This window comes from Corella eumyota, chromosome 6 (assembly GCF_963082875.1).
Source record: "Corella eumyota chromosome 6, kaCorEumy4.1, whole genome shotgun sequence".
In the NCBI taxonomy this organism is placed as follows: Eukaryota; Metazoa; Chordata; class Ascidiacea; order Phlebobranchia; family Corellidae; genus Corella; species Corella eumyota.
The window spans coordinates 4,161,483-4,175,765 of record NC_137495.1 but is presented as its reverse complement, the minus strand read 5'-3'; the positions used below and the strand labels follow the sequence as shown (position 1 = coordinate 4,175,765).

The 14,283-nt window shown below is 30.9% G+C and overlaps 3 protein-coding genes across 3 annotated transcripts; 1 reads left to right on the top strand and 2 right to left on the bottom strand.

Annotated features, from left to right (window-relative positions):
• Position 1: 1 nt before the first annotated feature.
• Positions 2 to 3,002, bottom strand: LOC145754951 (protein FAM151A-like). The gene is made up of 10 exons (XM_082571127.1): positions 2,660 to 3,002; positions 2,348 to 2,555; positions 1,937 to 2,101; positions 1,711 to 1,866; positions 1,477 to 1,616; positions 1,255 to 1,392; positions 991 to 1,130; positions 652 to 889; positions 410 to 572; positions 2 to 336 (listed from the first exon to the last, which is right to left on the bottom strand). Exons 1-10 carry the CDS (start codon positions 3,000 to 3,002, stop codon positions 177 to 179), a joined length of 1,851 nt encoding a protein of 616 aa, XP_082427253.1. The 3' UTR covers positions 2 to 176.
• Positions 3,003 to 3,670: 668 nt separating this feature from the next.
• On the bottom strand, positions 3,671 to 6,214 carry LOC145755679 (carboxylesterase 5A-like). Its single transcript, XM_082571932.1, has 9 exons — positions 6,063 to 6,214; positions 5,792 to 5,987; positions 5,406 to 5,602; positions 5,164 to 5,327; positions 4,936 to 5,087; positions 4,624 to 4,848; positions 4,348 to 4,501; positions 3,949 to 4,195; positions 3,671 to 3,830 (listed from the first exon to the last, which is right to left on the bottom strand). Exons 1-9 carry the CDS (start codon positions 6,212 to 6,214, stop codon positions 3,671 to 3,673), a joined length of 1,647 nt encoding a protein of 548 aa, XP_082428058.1.
• Positions 6,215 to 8,024: 1,810 nt separating this feature from the next.
• LOC145754776 (uncharacterized) lies at positions 8,025 to 13,872 on the top strand. The gene is made up of 18 exons (XM_082570888.1): positions 8,025 to 8,159; positions 8,401 to 8,529; positions 8,652 to 8,765; positions 8,965 to 9,081; positions 9,207 to 9,323; positions 9,409 to 9,525; positions 9,718 to 9,834; positions 9,965 to 10,081; positions 10,244 to 10,360; positions 10,477 to 10,587; positions 10,837 to 10,953; positions 11,190 to 11,303; positions 11,516 to 11,632; positions 11,929 to 12,045; positions 12,424 to 12,540; positions 12,675 to 12,794; positions 12,933 to 13,052; positions 13,269 to 13,872. The coding sequence occupies exons 1-18, from the start codon at positions 8,105 to 8,107 to the stop codon at positions 13,541 to 13,543; spliced, it is 2,208 nt and encodes a 735-aa protein (XP_082427014.1). The 5' UTR covers positions 8,025 to 8,104; the 3' UTR covers positions 13,544 to 13,872.
• Positions 13,873 to 14,283: the final 411 nt, after the last annotated feature.

The window sequence follows — 14,283 nt, the reverse complement described above, 5'->3', positions numbered from 1 at the left end:
GTATAGTATGTCTTTACTAAAACATGGTCATATAGTAAGGCTAGTGTTTAAATAAAAATGCCTAGTACCAAATTAAGTATTAAAATGTTAAACTTAAATAAATTTTTGAATTAACAATGTAAGTATATGACTAATTAAATTGAAATAGTATGGGTCCTAAAAAAAACAATTGCATTTCAATCAGCCCTGTGGGCCTCAATATAGTCCAATAAATTTTGCATAATAGAATGAGGTAGATCAAAGTACACTTTGCTAGGTTCAAAGCCCTTATAAATATCATACAATTCTTCAGTGGTTATAGGTTCAGCAGTGCTATGCCAAACAGTAAGTGAGTATCTATATGTAAATATAAGCATACAGTTTAAATAACTTTGTTTGTAAAATTTTTAAGTCTTATAAAATATGTTACCTGTTAGATTTAGACAAGAGCCACTGCAAGTTAGATATAGAAGCTTGCGTAAGCGACGCACGGACAGGAAAGGTGATTGCCTGCCTTAATTCTTGACAATATGAGTACATTTCCTCTACCATTTCTTGAGTGTAAATCTCATTTTCCTGTGCATATCTGTAGGCTATTTATAGCATAAGGGTAAGTATGATAAAAATTTTACAAGTGATAAAAATATTTATTTTAATATTAAATTTTTTTACATGTTGTCCATCCAGGTGAGATTGTTACATCAGGATAAGTTGTTGATATTGCAGTGAAAAATCTGGTTGCATTGACAGGCCTTGTAACACTATTCGGGCCTCTCAATACATCAGAATTAATCCATAAAGGTACTTTTATAGTAGAGCTGTATTCGCTAATAATAGGAAGAGAAGCCTCCAATGCACCAATGCTTTTAAAATCTATTTTTGCACCTTTTGGAGTTGGACTGCTCATTACCTAAAATGTGTAAAAAAATAAAAGCTTATTTTAATGTAAAAGTGATAATTTTTGCTTGTTTCTGGTTTTACAATTTCCAATAAATAGTGTGGTTGTTTTACCTGAATCAACCAATCACGAAGAGTTAGATTATAGTTGAGTGCTGGTGGATCATGAGCCATTACTGGTAAACTAGAATTAACTTGTGCTGTTTCCTCTCCATACAATCTTACATCTGCTTCCAGCATCATTATATTGTCATCTAAAAATGATTAAGAAGTTAAATAATTCCTTTTAAGATATTTTTCTTGGTGATTTAGAAATTAATTTTAAACTACTTTTCATTACTTTGGTTAAACACATAAATACTTGAATTTTTTGCCGACCTTTTAAAGCTTCTTCTAAATCAACTTGGTCGTTCACCCTATGAGCCCAAGTGACCTCAATTGCTTTGTGTTCTGGGATACGAAAGAAATCTAATACATTACCGCCAGAGTAAAATATCTTGGTATGTGTTCCTTCCTCTAAAATAATATATAAAAGCTACATTTACATAAATTCATTGATGGAAGTTTTTTTATTAAAAATCTGATGTAAGATTATTTTACCAACTGCTTTTATAAAGGGGTCCATCATGCTATCATAAGCGTCATAAAACACCCTCGAAAGATCGAAGTTATCACGAATGTACAACAAATCTTTTGTGTCAACAGGATCTGTACTTCCAGTCCAAATTGTTAAAGAAAATCTGAAACAATTTTGGTGACCAATCATTAAATAAACACAACATAAAAAAAAAATTTAAAACATTGTAAATGTGAGGGTTTATTTTTTTAAGTTACCTATCTGATTGCTCCAAGAGCCACAAAAATTTGTCCCATGAATTTCTAACCAACGCAGCTCGACCAGGAAACGTAACAGGTTGTGGTATTTCTTTTACAATGTTGTACATTTCATCCATCGATTCCCAAGAATATTTCTCATTTTCACCAATTACTCTATTCAAAAAACATATAACATTTAAAGTCTAGTTCACTTAAATGCTATATTAACTGTATTGTGCTTTACCTGTAAACAGTGGTCCAACCTAAAGAAAGAGTGACGTTTGGATAAAACTCGTTGACGTTTTTCAGAAACGTTTCCTGGTCTATTGCGTCATCAGTTATGGTGTTTGGGCCTCTAACCACGTCTGCGTTTATCCAAACAGGTTGTTGCAATTTTGAGACGTGGGCACTGCAATTAGGTGTACTTTTATTTAATTATATGCAACTTAAAAAACTTTAAAATGTTTGCTGTTTTTTTTAGTGGGTCGTTTTAAAAACCCTTGATTTTCTTAGGGGTTTTCCCAGTATTTTACGCCACGACGTATTTGTGCCAAGATCGCTGGTCAACATTTGTGGTTTTACCGTGTCAATATTATCATCAACAAAAGTCTTATATAGATCCTAATAGATTAAATAAATTTTAAAACGTGCCTACCTTAGCGATTTTAACGCATACGGTATAACTTCAGTTATCTTAATATCCATTTTAATTGCTTTAGTGGAACTTGCCACTGTATCCAACCAATTATCAAGCGTATTATCACTTTGAGAAATAGGAGGATGTGCCATTATAGGAATCTGGGTTTCAGAAGGTGTTTCATATCCCTGTAATGTGATATCCGCTTCCAAAACATCCGTGTCACCTAAAGATTGTGTTGATCATAAAATAATAAGCTAATAAATAATGACGTATGTCAAATACCAATAGTGTTTAAAGCAAACCACCTCTAATTTAAAATACACTGACCTTCTAGTGCAGCATTCATTTCCTCTATCGAATTTGCTCCATGATAAAACTTTAAATTTAAACCATCACCGTTTGCGGATGGAAAATAATCCAACAAATCTCCTTGGGTTATTTGATGAGTATCCGACCAATCTACCTCAGTTGTAGTTTTGGGTGGAGAAAAGGTTGTAGTTGCTTTTGTCGTTGTACTTTCCCCGTTACTTTTTACTTCAACATTTGTGTAATGGTCGATTATGCTATAGCCAACACCAACTGCAAAACCAACGCTTACAAGAATTGGCAAGGCTGTTAAAACTACTTTAGTGTACCATAATATCTTTGATTTTTCTTTATCTATTTCCATTGTAAAAAGCTAGGTTAATGTCTACTGCAAAAATTAATCTTTTTTAAATATTCATTTAAATGCAATTTAGTATTACATAGTTTTGTAAATAATTACCTAAAACAAATCCAGTGTTAACAAATATTAGTTTTACGCAAATGCACACCGTTCATATTTGTGTTACGGCTCGCAACAACGTGTACACAAAATTAAAACACATTAGTGGGTCCACTGTAACAAATTAATTACAGGTAAGTCTAGTTTCTGCTTAAATTTCTTCTAGTAACAACAATTAAGTGCTTGTTTACATTTAATAAACCTTATTTTGTGCCTTCAACATACGGAGTAAAGTTATTTTAAAATACTAACTGTTCGAAGCTATTGTACATTTAAAAAATGTAAAAGATATTTAGGTCAATGTAATTTTTGGCACTATGGAAAATGACATCGTTTTTAAAATACTAATACACAAAAAAATCTATTTTTGCACCTTTTGGAAAAAAATCTATTTTTGCACCTTATTGCTAAAATATTCTGTAACTACTTTTGTATAAAATAACATTATAACTGTTTTTTCTAGTTTATTATACAGATTTTATAACACTTAAAATTAAATTGGCTTTTTGAGAGATAATATAAATATTTCTGTAATTGATATCTATTGCACAAATTTTTTAATCAAGCTACATTTAATTTGGTGACCTTAAACTTGGCAAGGTTTGAGTGTATAGTTTAATTTCTTCAGCTCCGAGATTTTTCTGAGTGCTAATCGGTGTTCCGAACACAATATTCTCACCAGAGCTGTACAAAGGCCACGTTGTCTTAACCTCTGACCCTTTATTTGGATCCCTAAACAAAACTAAGGTATTAGGTAGAAAGTTTGAAAAAAATGTCAAGTTTAATTTGGAAAAAAATCAAGCTTTGATAGAAAATGTCAGGTTTAAATATAACTGTATTTGTAACTAACCCTGTTCTTGCAAAGTTGGTGACGTAGCGCATCACGTGACGACTCAACTCTGCTTCGTCGTCAGTAAAGTATGCGTCATGAGCCAGTTTTCCTTCCAAAAAGGGAGTTCCCCAGAAGAAATACAAATCATCTGCATGATCACATTGAACAAAATCGGCTTTTTTGTTAACACCAGGTCCGTTAGTTGGAGAATGACTAAAGTCCAGTTGTTGAGTCATTTGATAAAAGTACGTTGGGTTGCCCATTGCTGTTTAAGAAAAAGGCTTTAAAAATTAGGTGTTTGGTTTATGGTAAATTTATTACTGAATAAGTCATCCAAATTATATTGAAAACAAATAAATAATCAAAAATAATAAATATTTAAGTAAAATATAAAGTGGTTATTTTGATTTTTCTTACCAGCATGGGCTTTCGCGGTAAGCAACGAAGGAACGACGAGTGCCGAATCGCTCAGCATTGAACCGTGAAGACGACTAAATCGTGTGACGTCATTGTCATCTTCTTTCAGGTAGAATTTTCTAACAATTTCATACCCCTTCTCTGGATCTGCTCCCTTTAAAATAACGCACAAGTTTAAAAGTACGATTAAATTAAAAGGCCTTGTGCTTAACTAAAACTTATTTATGGTAAGATATATATGTATATATAACAAGTTTAATGTTTTTGGGAATTTACCTTAAAATTTTGCTGAAAAATTTTCATGAACATTCCCTTAATTTTTTCCTCGGCTGTTCCAGCAAAATAGTCAGAAAACAACGGTGCAGATAAAATTCCGCTACCTTCGCTATTCGTACAACCAATCAGAAGCGGGACTGGTGTCACCTGACCTGTCTTTGTCAAGTTTTCAGGCGTGTCTTTGATCAAATGACCGTCAACCCATGGCAGGAAATAAACAAAAGCCTAAAGATTAATAAATTATTATTTTATAGAAAATACATAATTCAGACAAGAAAAAAACAAATTATTATGCTTTACTATTAAACTTACGTCTAACTTCTCTTTTTGGGCCTTCATAATATCTTGGTATGAAACCTTTTGAAGTTTCTCTAAGATTTGCCCGTCCTCCATTTTTTTAATATCAAGATCAAAATAACTTAAAAACCGGTCGCGAGCCGAAGACAAATCCTGAGACATCATAACTTAAAAAAAAGGAAACAATTTTTGATTTTGTCAACTCAATGTTTGGATCACAAAAAATATATCTAAAAAATTTACATGGTGACAGTACAGTTCCGCTCATTATGATTGCTTTATGAAAAAGACCACGCGCTCGTGACGTCATCATTAAAAGATGCAACATCCCTGCCCCAGAACTTTCGCCAAAAAGGGTCACATTATTTGGGTCCCCGCCAAACGAGTCAATATTATCACGAACCCACCTTCGAATTAAAAAAAATTATCCAATCTAAAATTAGTTCATCTTTGGTTTTTTATTGTGGGGTGATTTTGTAACTTACTCTAAGCCCAATATAGCATCCAGTAGCCCCATATTTCCCGGGCAACATGAATCCTTTCCGAGCGACAAAAATCCGAACGCGTTCACCCGGAAATTGAGGACAACCACAACGCAGTCATGCATGCCCGAGAGAGCCGATCCATCTTCTCTTCCCCCGTAATGTCGCTCGTAATGCCCTCCTGATAACCACACCATAACCTAACAAAATAAATAAAGGGATTTTTTTAATCTTAGTAAAGATCTTCGGGTTGAAAGTAAATCAAGTGCTTTACAATGCTAAGCCGCAGTTATAGCACCGTAAAATCTATGTTAAGTCGTGGTTTATCTTTTTTACTACTACATACTTGGTTTAAAAGATAAAGCTTATCCTACTACGTTATCCTTTACCGGTAGTTTGGAATCTTTATCACAGTCTGGGGAAAATACGTTTAACTTTAGGCAGTCCTCCGACATTTTTCTGCTGTCGTGCTGAAGTGGATTCTTTTGAGGGTTGAACGACTCGTAGATGTCGGAAATGTCGACGTCCTGTGGACAATTCTCGAACGTCTGAACAGCTTGGAATACATCTGTCCAGGGCTTTGCTCTAGAATCAACACATATGGTAAGTAAACATTTTTTGTAAAACTAAAAATGTAAGGAACACTAGAAATATTCTTACCGCTTGGGTGCAGCAAATCGCAAGTTTCCGATAGGTGGTTCTCCATACGGGATACCAAGAAACGCATGAACAAGTTTGGCTGATCGGTCGTTTGCTCGTAAGCTTCTGCCCTTTACTGGCCCACATTTTGCTTGCACGGTTGGACAAGGCATTTCAAATCAAGTGTTTAACTTACCTATTCTTACAAACCTTAATTTAAAAAGATATATGTCTAAGTAGAGCTTATATTATTTACTCTTATACCATTTACAAAAGCAAACCAACATTAAAACAAACTTATATTTTATTCTAATTCGTTCATGTTGATATTTAGTCCTTTTTTTCAACGTGGCTTAAATGTTGAACAGCCGACTTATGAACTACGAGCTTTTATTCAATTATGCAATGTCAACATTTTATATTTAAAGCGCTTACTTATGGTACACAACACTAAATCCAAACATTACTGTGTAGGCAGTATTCGACAAGGAGCGCTTTATCCTACATATAAAAATGTTGTAAAGCTTTTACATTTATTTACTCGGCAAACAAAGCAAAATTGTGAGATGTTAATCAATTATTTTGTTGGCCTTGGGTAAACGCCGGACTTAAAATTTAATAAACTTTAATTAATTTTCAAAAATGATAGTATAAAGAACTTTTATTTTTAAAATCAATTAAAAGTTTGTCAATTAAAAACGAACGTTTTAAATTCGTTTCGTTTTTCATTTTCTGTAAATAATTTCTTGCGTGACATGACCACCTAAAAAAACAAAAGTGATACGACGGGGTCTAAAAACCCTCACTTAGTCAAAACTTTAGATTTTCTCAAATACAGAAATATCCCATTTTTACATTTCTCACAAGGATTAAAATTCCCTAATTTCCCTATTCGTGGATTTTTTTTTCAAAATACCCAAAAAATTTTGAAAATATTTCATGGATCACGGATTTTATTTTAAAATGGCACAAACAACACGTAAGATTACATTTCTTTTATGTTAAAACAAACTTAAGTAAATCCATGTCGACTTCCACTTGGACAGGCTTTATATATAAATCCATGTGTTTAAAAGTTAACTAATTTAACAAAATAAAGATTGTCTAATAATGGTCTTGTAAAAACAAAGATAATAATATTTGGTATCGCATCCTAGCAACGAAAATTAGTGCTCTTTAAAATAGGATATTACTTACCACATGGGTTGGTGACGGTGGATTTTACCAAAAAAAATTAAAGATTGCGTCATATATTATCTGAGAAACAGTCAAACATTATTTAAATATAAAAATAGCAACGTATTTATAGAATGAGAACTTATTTTTATTCCAAAAAACAAAAAACCATGTATGGTGAAACTAAAACAAGAAATTATTAATAAAGGTTTTATTAAAAACAATGTATTTAAAAAAAAAACTGTTAAAAGGTATAAGCTAATAAAAGAAATGTTCTATGTAAAATGCCGATTAAGATATTTTCTAATTTGAATATACATTTTCCCAAGTTTCCATGAGATTATATGTTTCGTAAGAAATACGTCATCAAATAAAATTTTTGGAAATTACCGAAATGGGCGTTGTTAAAAATTTCTAAAAACCTTTTTGTTCAGAGTTGTATATGGTTGATAACACAAAGGAAACTTAAGCCCCTTAACGGTTGAGGTAATCTAGCTTTTTCTTTTTACCTGAGCCTGATGTAAAGGTGCTTTCCGTCTGCGCTGAGTTAGTTATCTTGTTATGTTCGCAGCTCAAAAATGTCACGCGATAAAAAAAGGGTCTCAGAAATCCAAAATTGGGATTGGTCAGTTTTAAGTTACTTATACAAACGTGCAAGAAACGTTAGACGTTGGGCGGACTATAAGCTCAAATTCATTAGACGTTTTGCGCGTTTCGTTTTGTCTTGGTTAGGTTGAGAATTCTAAAGTAAATTTGAAGTTAGGGAAGTTAAAATCAATTGCGTATTCGTTACTTAATTTAGAATGCTTTTATTTTTTATGTTTTTTTAGGTTTATGGTCTTTTTTTTCTTAAATAAGCAATCAACTGTTGTATACCAAAAAACGAAATGTTAAAACTATTGTTTTTATTGGTAGCAGTCCTTTTGGCTTCGGCACTGGCACGTAAGTTGAATTAAATATTAAATACAAGTTTTTGCTAAGTTCTAAAATCAATTTTTTTTAACATATTATTTAAATAAATTAAAATTTGATTTTGATTTCAGGTGTAAAAGTTATGTTTAGTTTTTAATATGGCTTGACCTCGTTTAAGGTGTTAACGTATCTCTCGTTGGTTAAAAAAGTGTTTTTGCACCTTGAAATACTTGCCCTATTTAATTTATAAAAATACATTTGTTTGTTATAGAGTCGACGAATTCGAATCCGTGTGCAAGTAACCCATGTTCTAGGTATGCAACATGTAACCTCACTGCAACCGGCAAAGCGAATTGTACTTGTAATGAAGGCTATGATGGCAATGGAACATTTTGTTTTGGTAAGTTTTAGTTACATTTTTTAAACTACAATTAGTAAATAATAAATTTATAATTAGATTAAATTAATTTGGTATTTATATTCTTTCACCACAGTTTTATAAAATATTGTTTTTATGTTAAGGTTCCAACTGCGAATCTGGATATTGTAATGGCTTGGGTTCTTGTTATACATCCAATGGAAGCGAGCCAGTGTGTTCTTGCATGTATCCATACACCGGATCGCGGTGCGAGATAGGTATCTCATTTTATTTGCCTGTTAGATAGAATACAAAAATTCTACCATAATTTATGCCTCGCATATGTAAGAAAAAATTACCAATGTTTAACAATTTACCAAATTCATACTAAAAAAAATAAACAAATTTTAACATGTTCTTTCGTTAATTTGATTAAGTAATAAAACTGTTGTAACAGACCTACTTATTTCTATTTAGTTGATTATTGTCTATATTCGCCATGCAGTGCATACGCTAATTGCACTAACACAACAAATGGAGCTCTTTGTGAATGTCAACCTGGTTATACTGGTGATGGCTATACATGTTCATCGGGTAAGGATTTATTGGATAATATTAGATAATAAAGTTTTAATATTCAATTTAGTACACTTAAATTTATATTTTTATACTTTTTTAATTTTCAAATCTATGTTTGTGATTAATTATTTTTTATGCAGGTAACACAACATGCGATTCAAATTATTGTAGTAATCAAGGCAGTTGTTATCCATCAGGGAATGGGATATTTATATGCTTTTGTTATGGTGGATATACTGGTGACCGCTGCGAAATCTGTAAGCTATTTCTTAATTATTTTCTACTTAATATCCACATAATAAAATCTACAAACTATTGTTTCTTATTTTGATTTTTTTACAGCGATGCCTACTTGTGATTCAACTTATTGTAATAATCAGGGAAGTTGTTATCAAACCAATGGTTCTTACAGTTCTTGCTACTGTTATAGTGGATATTATGGGGCGAACTGCGAATACGGTATGACTATTAAGTTAAAAAAAACACACTTAAAGTATTAACTGAAGGCTGTATATAACTTTCCTTATTTCTTATTAAATGTTAACTTCAATGGTTTAGTCTGTAACCTAAAAAGAATATAAAATTTAAAAAAAATGCATTTGACAAGTTGCTTATTAAAACTTTGTTAAAAAAAGTTTTTTATATTTACAGTGGATTTTTGTTACAATAGTCCATGTGATACGTATGCTACCTGTTATAATGATGGAAATGGAGGGAGATGTGAATGTAATTCCGGGTTTAGCGGAAATGGCTACACTTGTACCTCAAGTAAAAATTTAATCTTCAGTTTTTATTTATTTTTGTACAAAAAAAACTTTCTATTAAGTTTACCTTTTGTTTTGATGTAAATTTACACGGAACTTTTTTTGATTATTATTTTTGTCATATTATTTTGTAGCGATGTCAACGTGTGATTCAACTTATTGTAATAACCAGGGAAGCTGTTATCAAACCAATGGTTCTTACAGTTCGTGTTACTGTTTCCCCGGATATTATGGGGCCAACTGTGAATACGGTAAAGTTATTAAACATAAAAAATCTTTAGTAAAAGTATTAAACATAGATGACTATAAGCGTACTGTTTAATTTTATGTTAACTTCAATTGATTGGTATATTACTTAAAAAGTATTTGCTTTGTTGCAAAAATATTTAAATAAAAGTTTTTTGGATTTGCAGCGGATTTTTGTTATAGTAGTCCTTGTGACTCGTATGCTATATGTTATAGTGATGGAAACGGGGGAAGATGTGAATGTTATTCCGGGTATAGTGGAAATGGCTACACTTGCTATTCAAGTAAAAAAACATGTTTTTATATTATATTATTTTCTAATTTAAATCTTTGCCTGGTTTTTCTATACTTATCACACCTGTTTTATGATAATATTCTTATTATGAAATAACTTTTACAGCAGGGGGCTGTGATTCAAATTCTTGTAACAACCAAGGTAGTTGTTATGAAAATGGTGGTTCAACTTATTGTTCATGTTATAATGGATTTTATGGCAACAATTGCGAATATGGTAAAAATATTTTTAATGGCAACATTGGATAAAATTTGTCATTTTTTTGGCTTTAAACAAATTAAAAATGATTTTTTTGTATTTTATCGGCAGTTTTAAGATACTCAATAACTTTACATTTTTATTATCTAAATTTCAATATAAAAAATTGATTTTTTAAAACTTTATATTTGCTTGTTTTAACATTTAATTATTTTATTTTTTGCATGTTTTAATATATATTTCTTAATAATTAACTTACATTTTTAGTTGACGCTTGTTATAACAACCCTTGTAGTCCATATGCCAGTTGCTACAATAACTTTGGAAGTGCCAGTTGCTATTGTCTTAATGGTTATTCCGGAGATGGATATAACTGCAACCCAAGTAAAATAAACGTTTAATAAATTAATGCTTACAGTATATTATTTTAGATGTTAAATGGCGCTGTGAAATTTTGTTTCAATAAAAGTGTTTACTTTTTATAAAGAAAAAAGTTGGGGTGCAAGCCATTTACTTTTTTCAAGAGTGTCCAATCTTTTTCACTTAAAATATTTTTAAACAATAATCTATGTGTTATTTAAACAAGTGTATGTAAAGATGCTTATATGTTTTTTTTACAGTGAACACTTGTGAATCAGGCTACTGCAACTATCAAGGCACCTGCTACATTGACCAATTCAGTGTATATTCTTGCCTATGTTCTGCTGGGTATTATGGAAGCACATGTCAAAATTGTAAGAATTATTATATTTAAATCAAGTCAAATTAGCTCGTACTGCCAAATTTCAATTAACTGCCAAAATAAATTATATCGGTATTTTTTCTTAAAAGGTTAAGTCAGATATTGTACGATAGACAAGTCATTGCATGCTTACAACCTTTATAAAAAGAAGCAAAACAGTAAAAAAAAAATTTTTTTGTTTAAATATTTTAATTTTTTTTTCAGATGACCAACAGTGCGATATAAGTTTTTGTTCCAACCAGGGAAGTTGTGTTTACGTTCAAAATGGTGTAAATTATTGTTTATGTTATGGCCAAACTTATGGAGATAGATGCCAATACAGTAAGAACTAAATTTAAAAATATTATAAAGCGCTTGTTAATTAGAAATACACAATTTCTTTGTTATTCGTTAAATACTTTCTTCTGTTATTCGTTAAATATTTTCTTCTGTCAAAACAAAGAAGCCTTTGTGACCTAAAAAGTGCTTCCTTGAGCGTCAAAGCTTTATTTAGACATATTACTTTTGTATAGCATTCTTTTTTAATGATGTACAATGCCTACAAAGCATAGCTAACAACTGTGTCTAGAATTATAAAAAATATATTCATTGATTCTCCAAAATAAATATTTTTTTAGATGACCAACAATGTGATGATAGTTATTGTTCCAATCAAGGCAGCTGTGTTTATGTTCAAAATGGCGACAACTATTGTTCCTGTTATGGATCATCTTATGGAGATCGATGTCAATACAGTAAGAACTAGCGCGTTTAATGTTTAAATTAATATTTGATGTCCAGTAATATTTGAAAAATAGTTTTAATAAAAACCAAAACTCTGAAAAATATTAAAAAAAAAAATTATAGTCTTTGATATTAGGTTAAGCTTAACAAGCATAAAGTTGGACCAATTTTATAGCAAAAAATAAGATTTAATAATATTTAATTTTAGAGAACCAACAATTATTTATAAGAACCTTAGAATTACGCACAACATCAAAAAATTAAAAGCATTTTAAACTAAAAATAAAATAAAAAGTATTTCAAACTAAAAACCTCAACTAAAGCCTTACGTTTAACTTTACGTTTTCACAGTAGATTGTACAAAAATTATATTAATATTTTTTTTAAAGATGACATGCCATGTGATTCAAATTATTGTTCAAACCAGGGCAGTTGTGTTTATATTCAAAACGGCGATAACTATTGTTCCTGTTATGGACAAGCTTATGGAGATAGATGTCAATACAGTAAGAACATGTTTATTTATTCAAAAAAAATCTTAATAAAATTCGCCTTTTTTTCTACATTATAAAGTGTTTAAATAGTTTATTATTATTTTCAAATAATTGTTTTAAGTTTTTGAAAAATAATTTTTTTTTAGTGAACACAACTTGCGGCGACAACTATTGCAATTACCGCGGAAGTTGTTACAGAGATCAGTACGGTGGATCATACGTTTGTAGTTGTAATGCACCATACACTGGAAACCAATGCGAATTTGGTACGATATAACACTGCCAACATATAAAGTTAAAAAACAGTTGCCTTAATGGAAAAGCTGTGAACTTCTTTAGGAGAGAGAAATTCAGAAGATATTTTCTTGTAATGATTTCTTATATCGCTCTGTATGTGTTTTTAGTGTTAGACCCTTGTAGAAGCAACCCATGTCATCCCAATGCTAACTGTTCCATGGCTTTTGGTTCGAATTATTGTGTTTGCAGACCTGGATACACTGGTGATGGTTATACAAGCTGTACACGTAAATAAAATTTAATCATTGTGCTTTTAATTCTTTACAATCTTTTTCATAATTTTGTTATCTAGACCTAACTTTTAAGTTTTTAAGATTAGAAAAATTATTTTAAAACGAAGTAAAAGGCAATCTGCTAGATATTTACCTAAAAATATTTTTTTGTAAAGAGTAACCAACAATAGTTTAATAAAAAACGCTTTTTATTTTTCGTATTTATTATAGCCTTGTCAACTGGAGGTTGTAATGGACAATATCGGCAATTACTGGACGAGTGGAAGGTAAACTTTGCCGAATACCAAAACCAATTTAGAATATGGCAAAATAGTCAAACCAGCTGTGGTGGAACTCCTGAACCCACCGAAGGACCATATGCAACCAGCGGCCCTTATCCTACCAACGACCCATATCCAACCAGCGACCCGTACGCTGGTACACCATATTACGCAACAACCACCTATGCGTATCAATACAATGATGATAATTTGGGTTCGCCATAAACTTATAGTAATCGAAAAGACCATATTGACCAGATATTAAAATTAATATGGTATCGTATTAACTGCTTTTAACATATGTAATCGCTTAGTAGTTTCGCTTATTCGAATATTGCCTTTCTTTTTAAAAAAAAAAATTACACTACCAAGTTTTTAAGTATCATGATTTTGTGAAGATTTATTGCAAATTTTGTTGTTTTATTGTTGGCAAATTTAAATTGAATGTTTATTTCATTATTCAAATTGTGCGTTGTAACGACGTTGAACAGTTTGCATAATGTGATGACTTAATATAATACATTGGGCTTGTCTATTAAAATTATTATAATATATTTATGGGTTTGAATATTTATTATAGCTAAAGTAGTTTCATGAACGATAAAAACAAAGATAAATGGGTATAGGTAGTGTTTAGAGGATAACTATAAAACATTAAAAATAATTTAAAATTTTTATCTGGCAACACTTGCCGAGCATGGAAATTCTAAAAATCGTCGAAAATACGTTTTCGAAATTTTGCCGTAAAATATATATTTCTTGTAAAAGTTTGCAAATTTATGGTCTTATTTAACATTCTGACATTGTTTAAAGCCAATATACATTGTATTTACAAATGCAGACAAGATTTAGACAATGTTTTGTGGTGGTAACTTAATAAAATGATAATAAAAGTACAATCGCATCGCTAAAACTTTGAGAAACTGCAGATGAACAAAACTATAGAATACAGTGTCTAAAAAAAC

Excerpts from the sequence above, each read along its gene's own strand:
- LOC145755679 (XM_082571932.1), bottom strand. The coding sequence starts at position 6,214 with ATGCCTTGTCCAACCGTGCAAGCAAAATGTGGGCCAGTAAAGGGCAGA. Across the intron at positions 5,603-5,791 it reads ATAAAGATTCCAAACTACCG|GTTATGGTGTGGTTATCAGG; the intron begins GTAAAGGATAAC and ends TTATTTTGTTAG. Across the intron at positions 4,849-4,935 it reads CCCAAAAAGAGAAGTTAGAC|GCTTTTGTTTATTTCCTGCC; the intron begins GTAAGTTTAATA and ends ATTAATCTTTAG.
- LOC145754951 (XM_082571127.1), bottom strand. The coding sequence starts at position 3,002 with ATGGAAATAGATAAAGAAAAATCAAAGATATTATGGTACACTAAAGTA. Across the intron at positions 2,556-2,659 it reads AATGAATGCTGCACTAGAAG|GTGACACGGATGTTTTGGAA; the intron begins GTCAGTGTATTT and ends CACAATCTTTAG. Across the intron at positions 2,102-2,347 it reads TATGCGTTAAAATCGCTAAG|TGCCCACGTCTCAAAATTGC; the intron begins GTAGGCACGTTT and ends ACCTAATTGCAG.
- LOC145754776 (XM_082570888.1), top strand. The coding sequence starts at position 8,105 with ATGTTAAAACTATTGTTTTTATTGGTAGCAGTCCTTTTGGCTTCGGCA. Across the intron at positions 10,082-10,243 it reads TGGGGCCAACTGTGAATACG|CGGATTTTTGTTATAGTAGT; the intron begins GTAAAGTTATTA and ends TTGGATTTGCAG. Across the intron at positions 12,046-12,423 it reads TGGAGATCGATGTCAATACA|ATGACATGCCATGTGATTCA; the intron begins GTAAGAACTAGC and ends TTTTTTTTAAAG.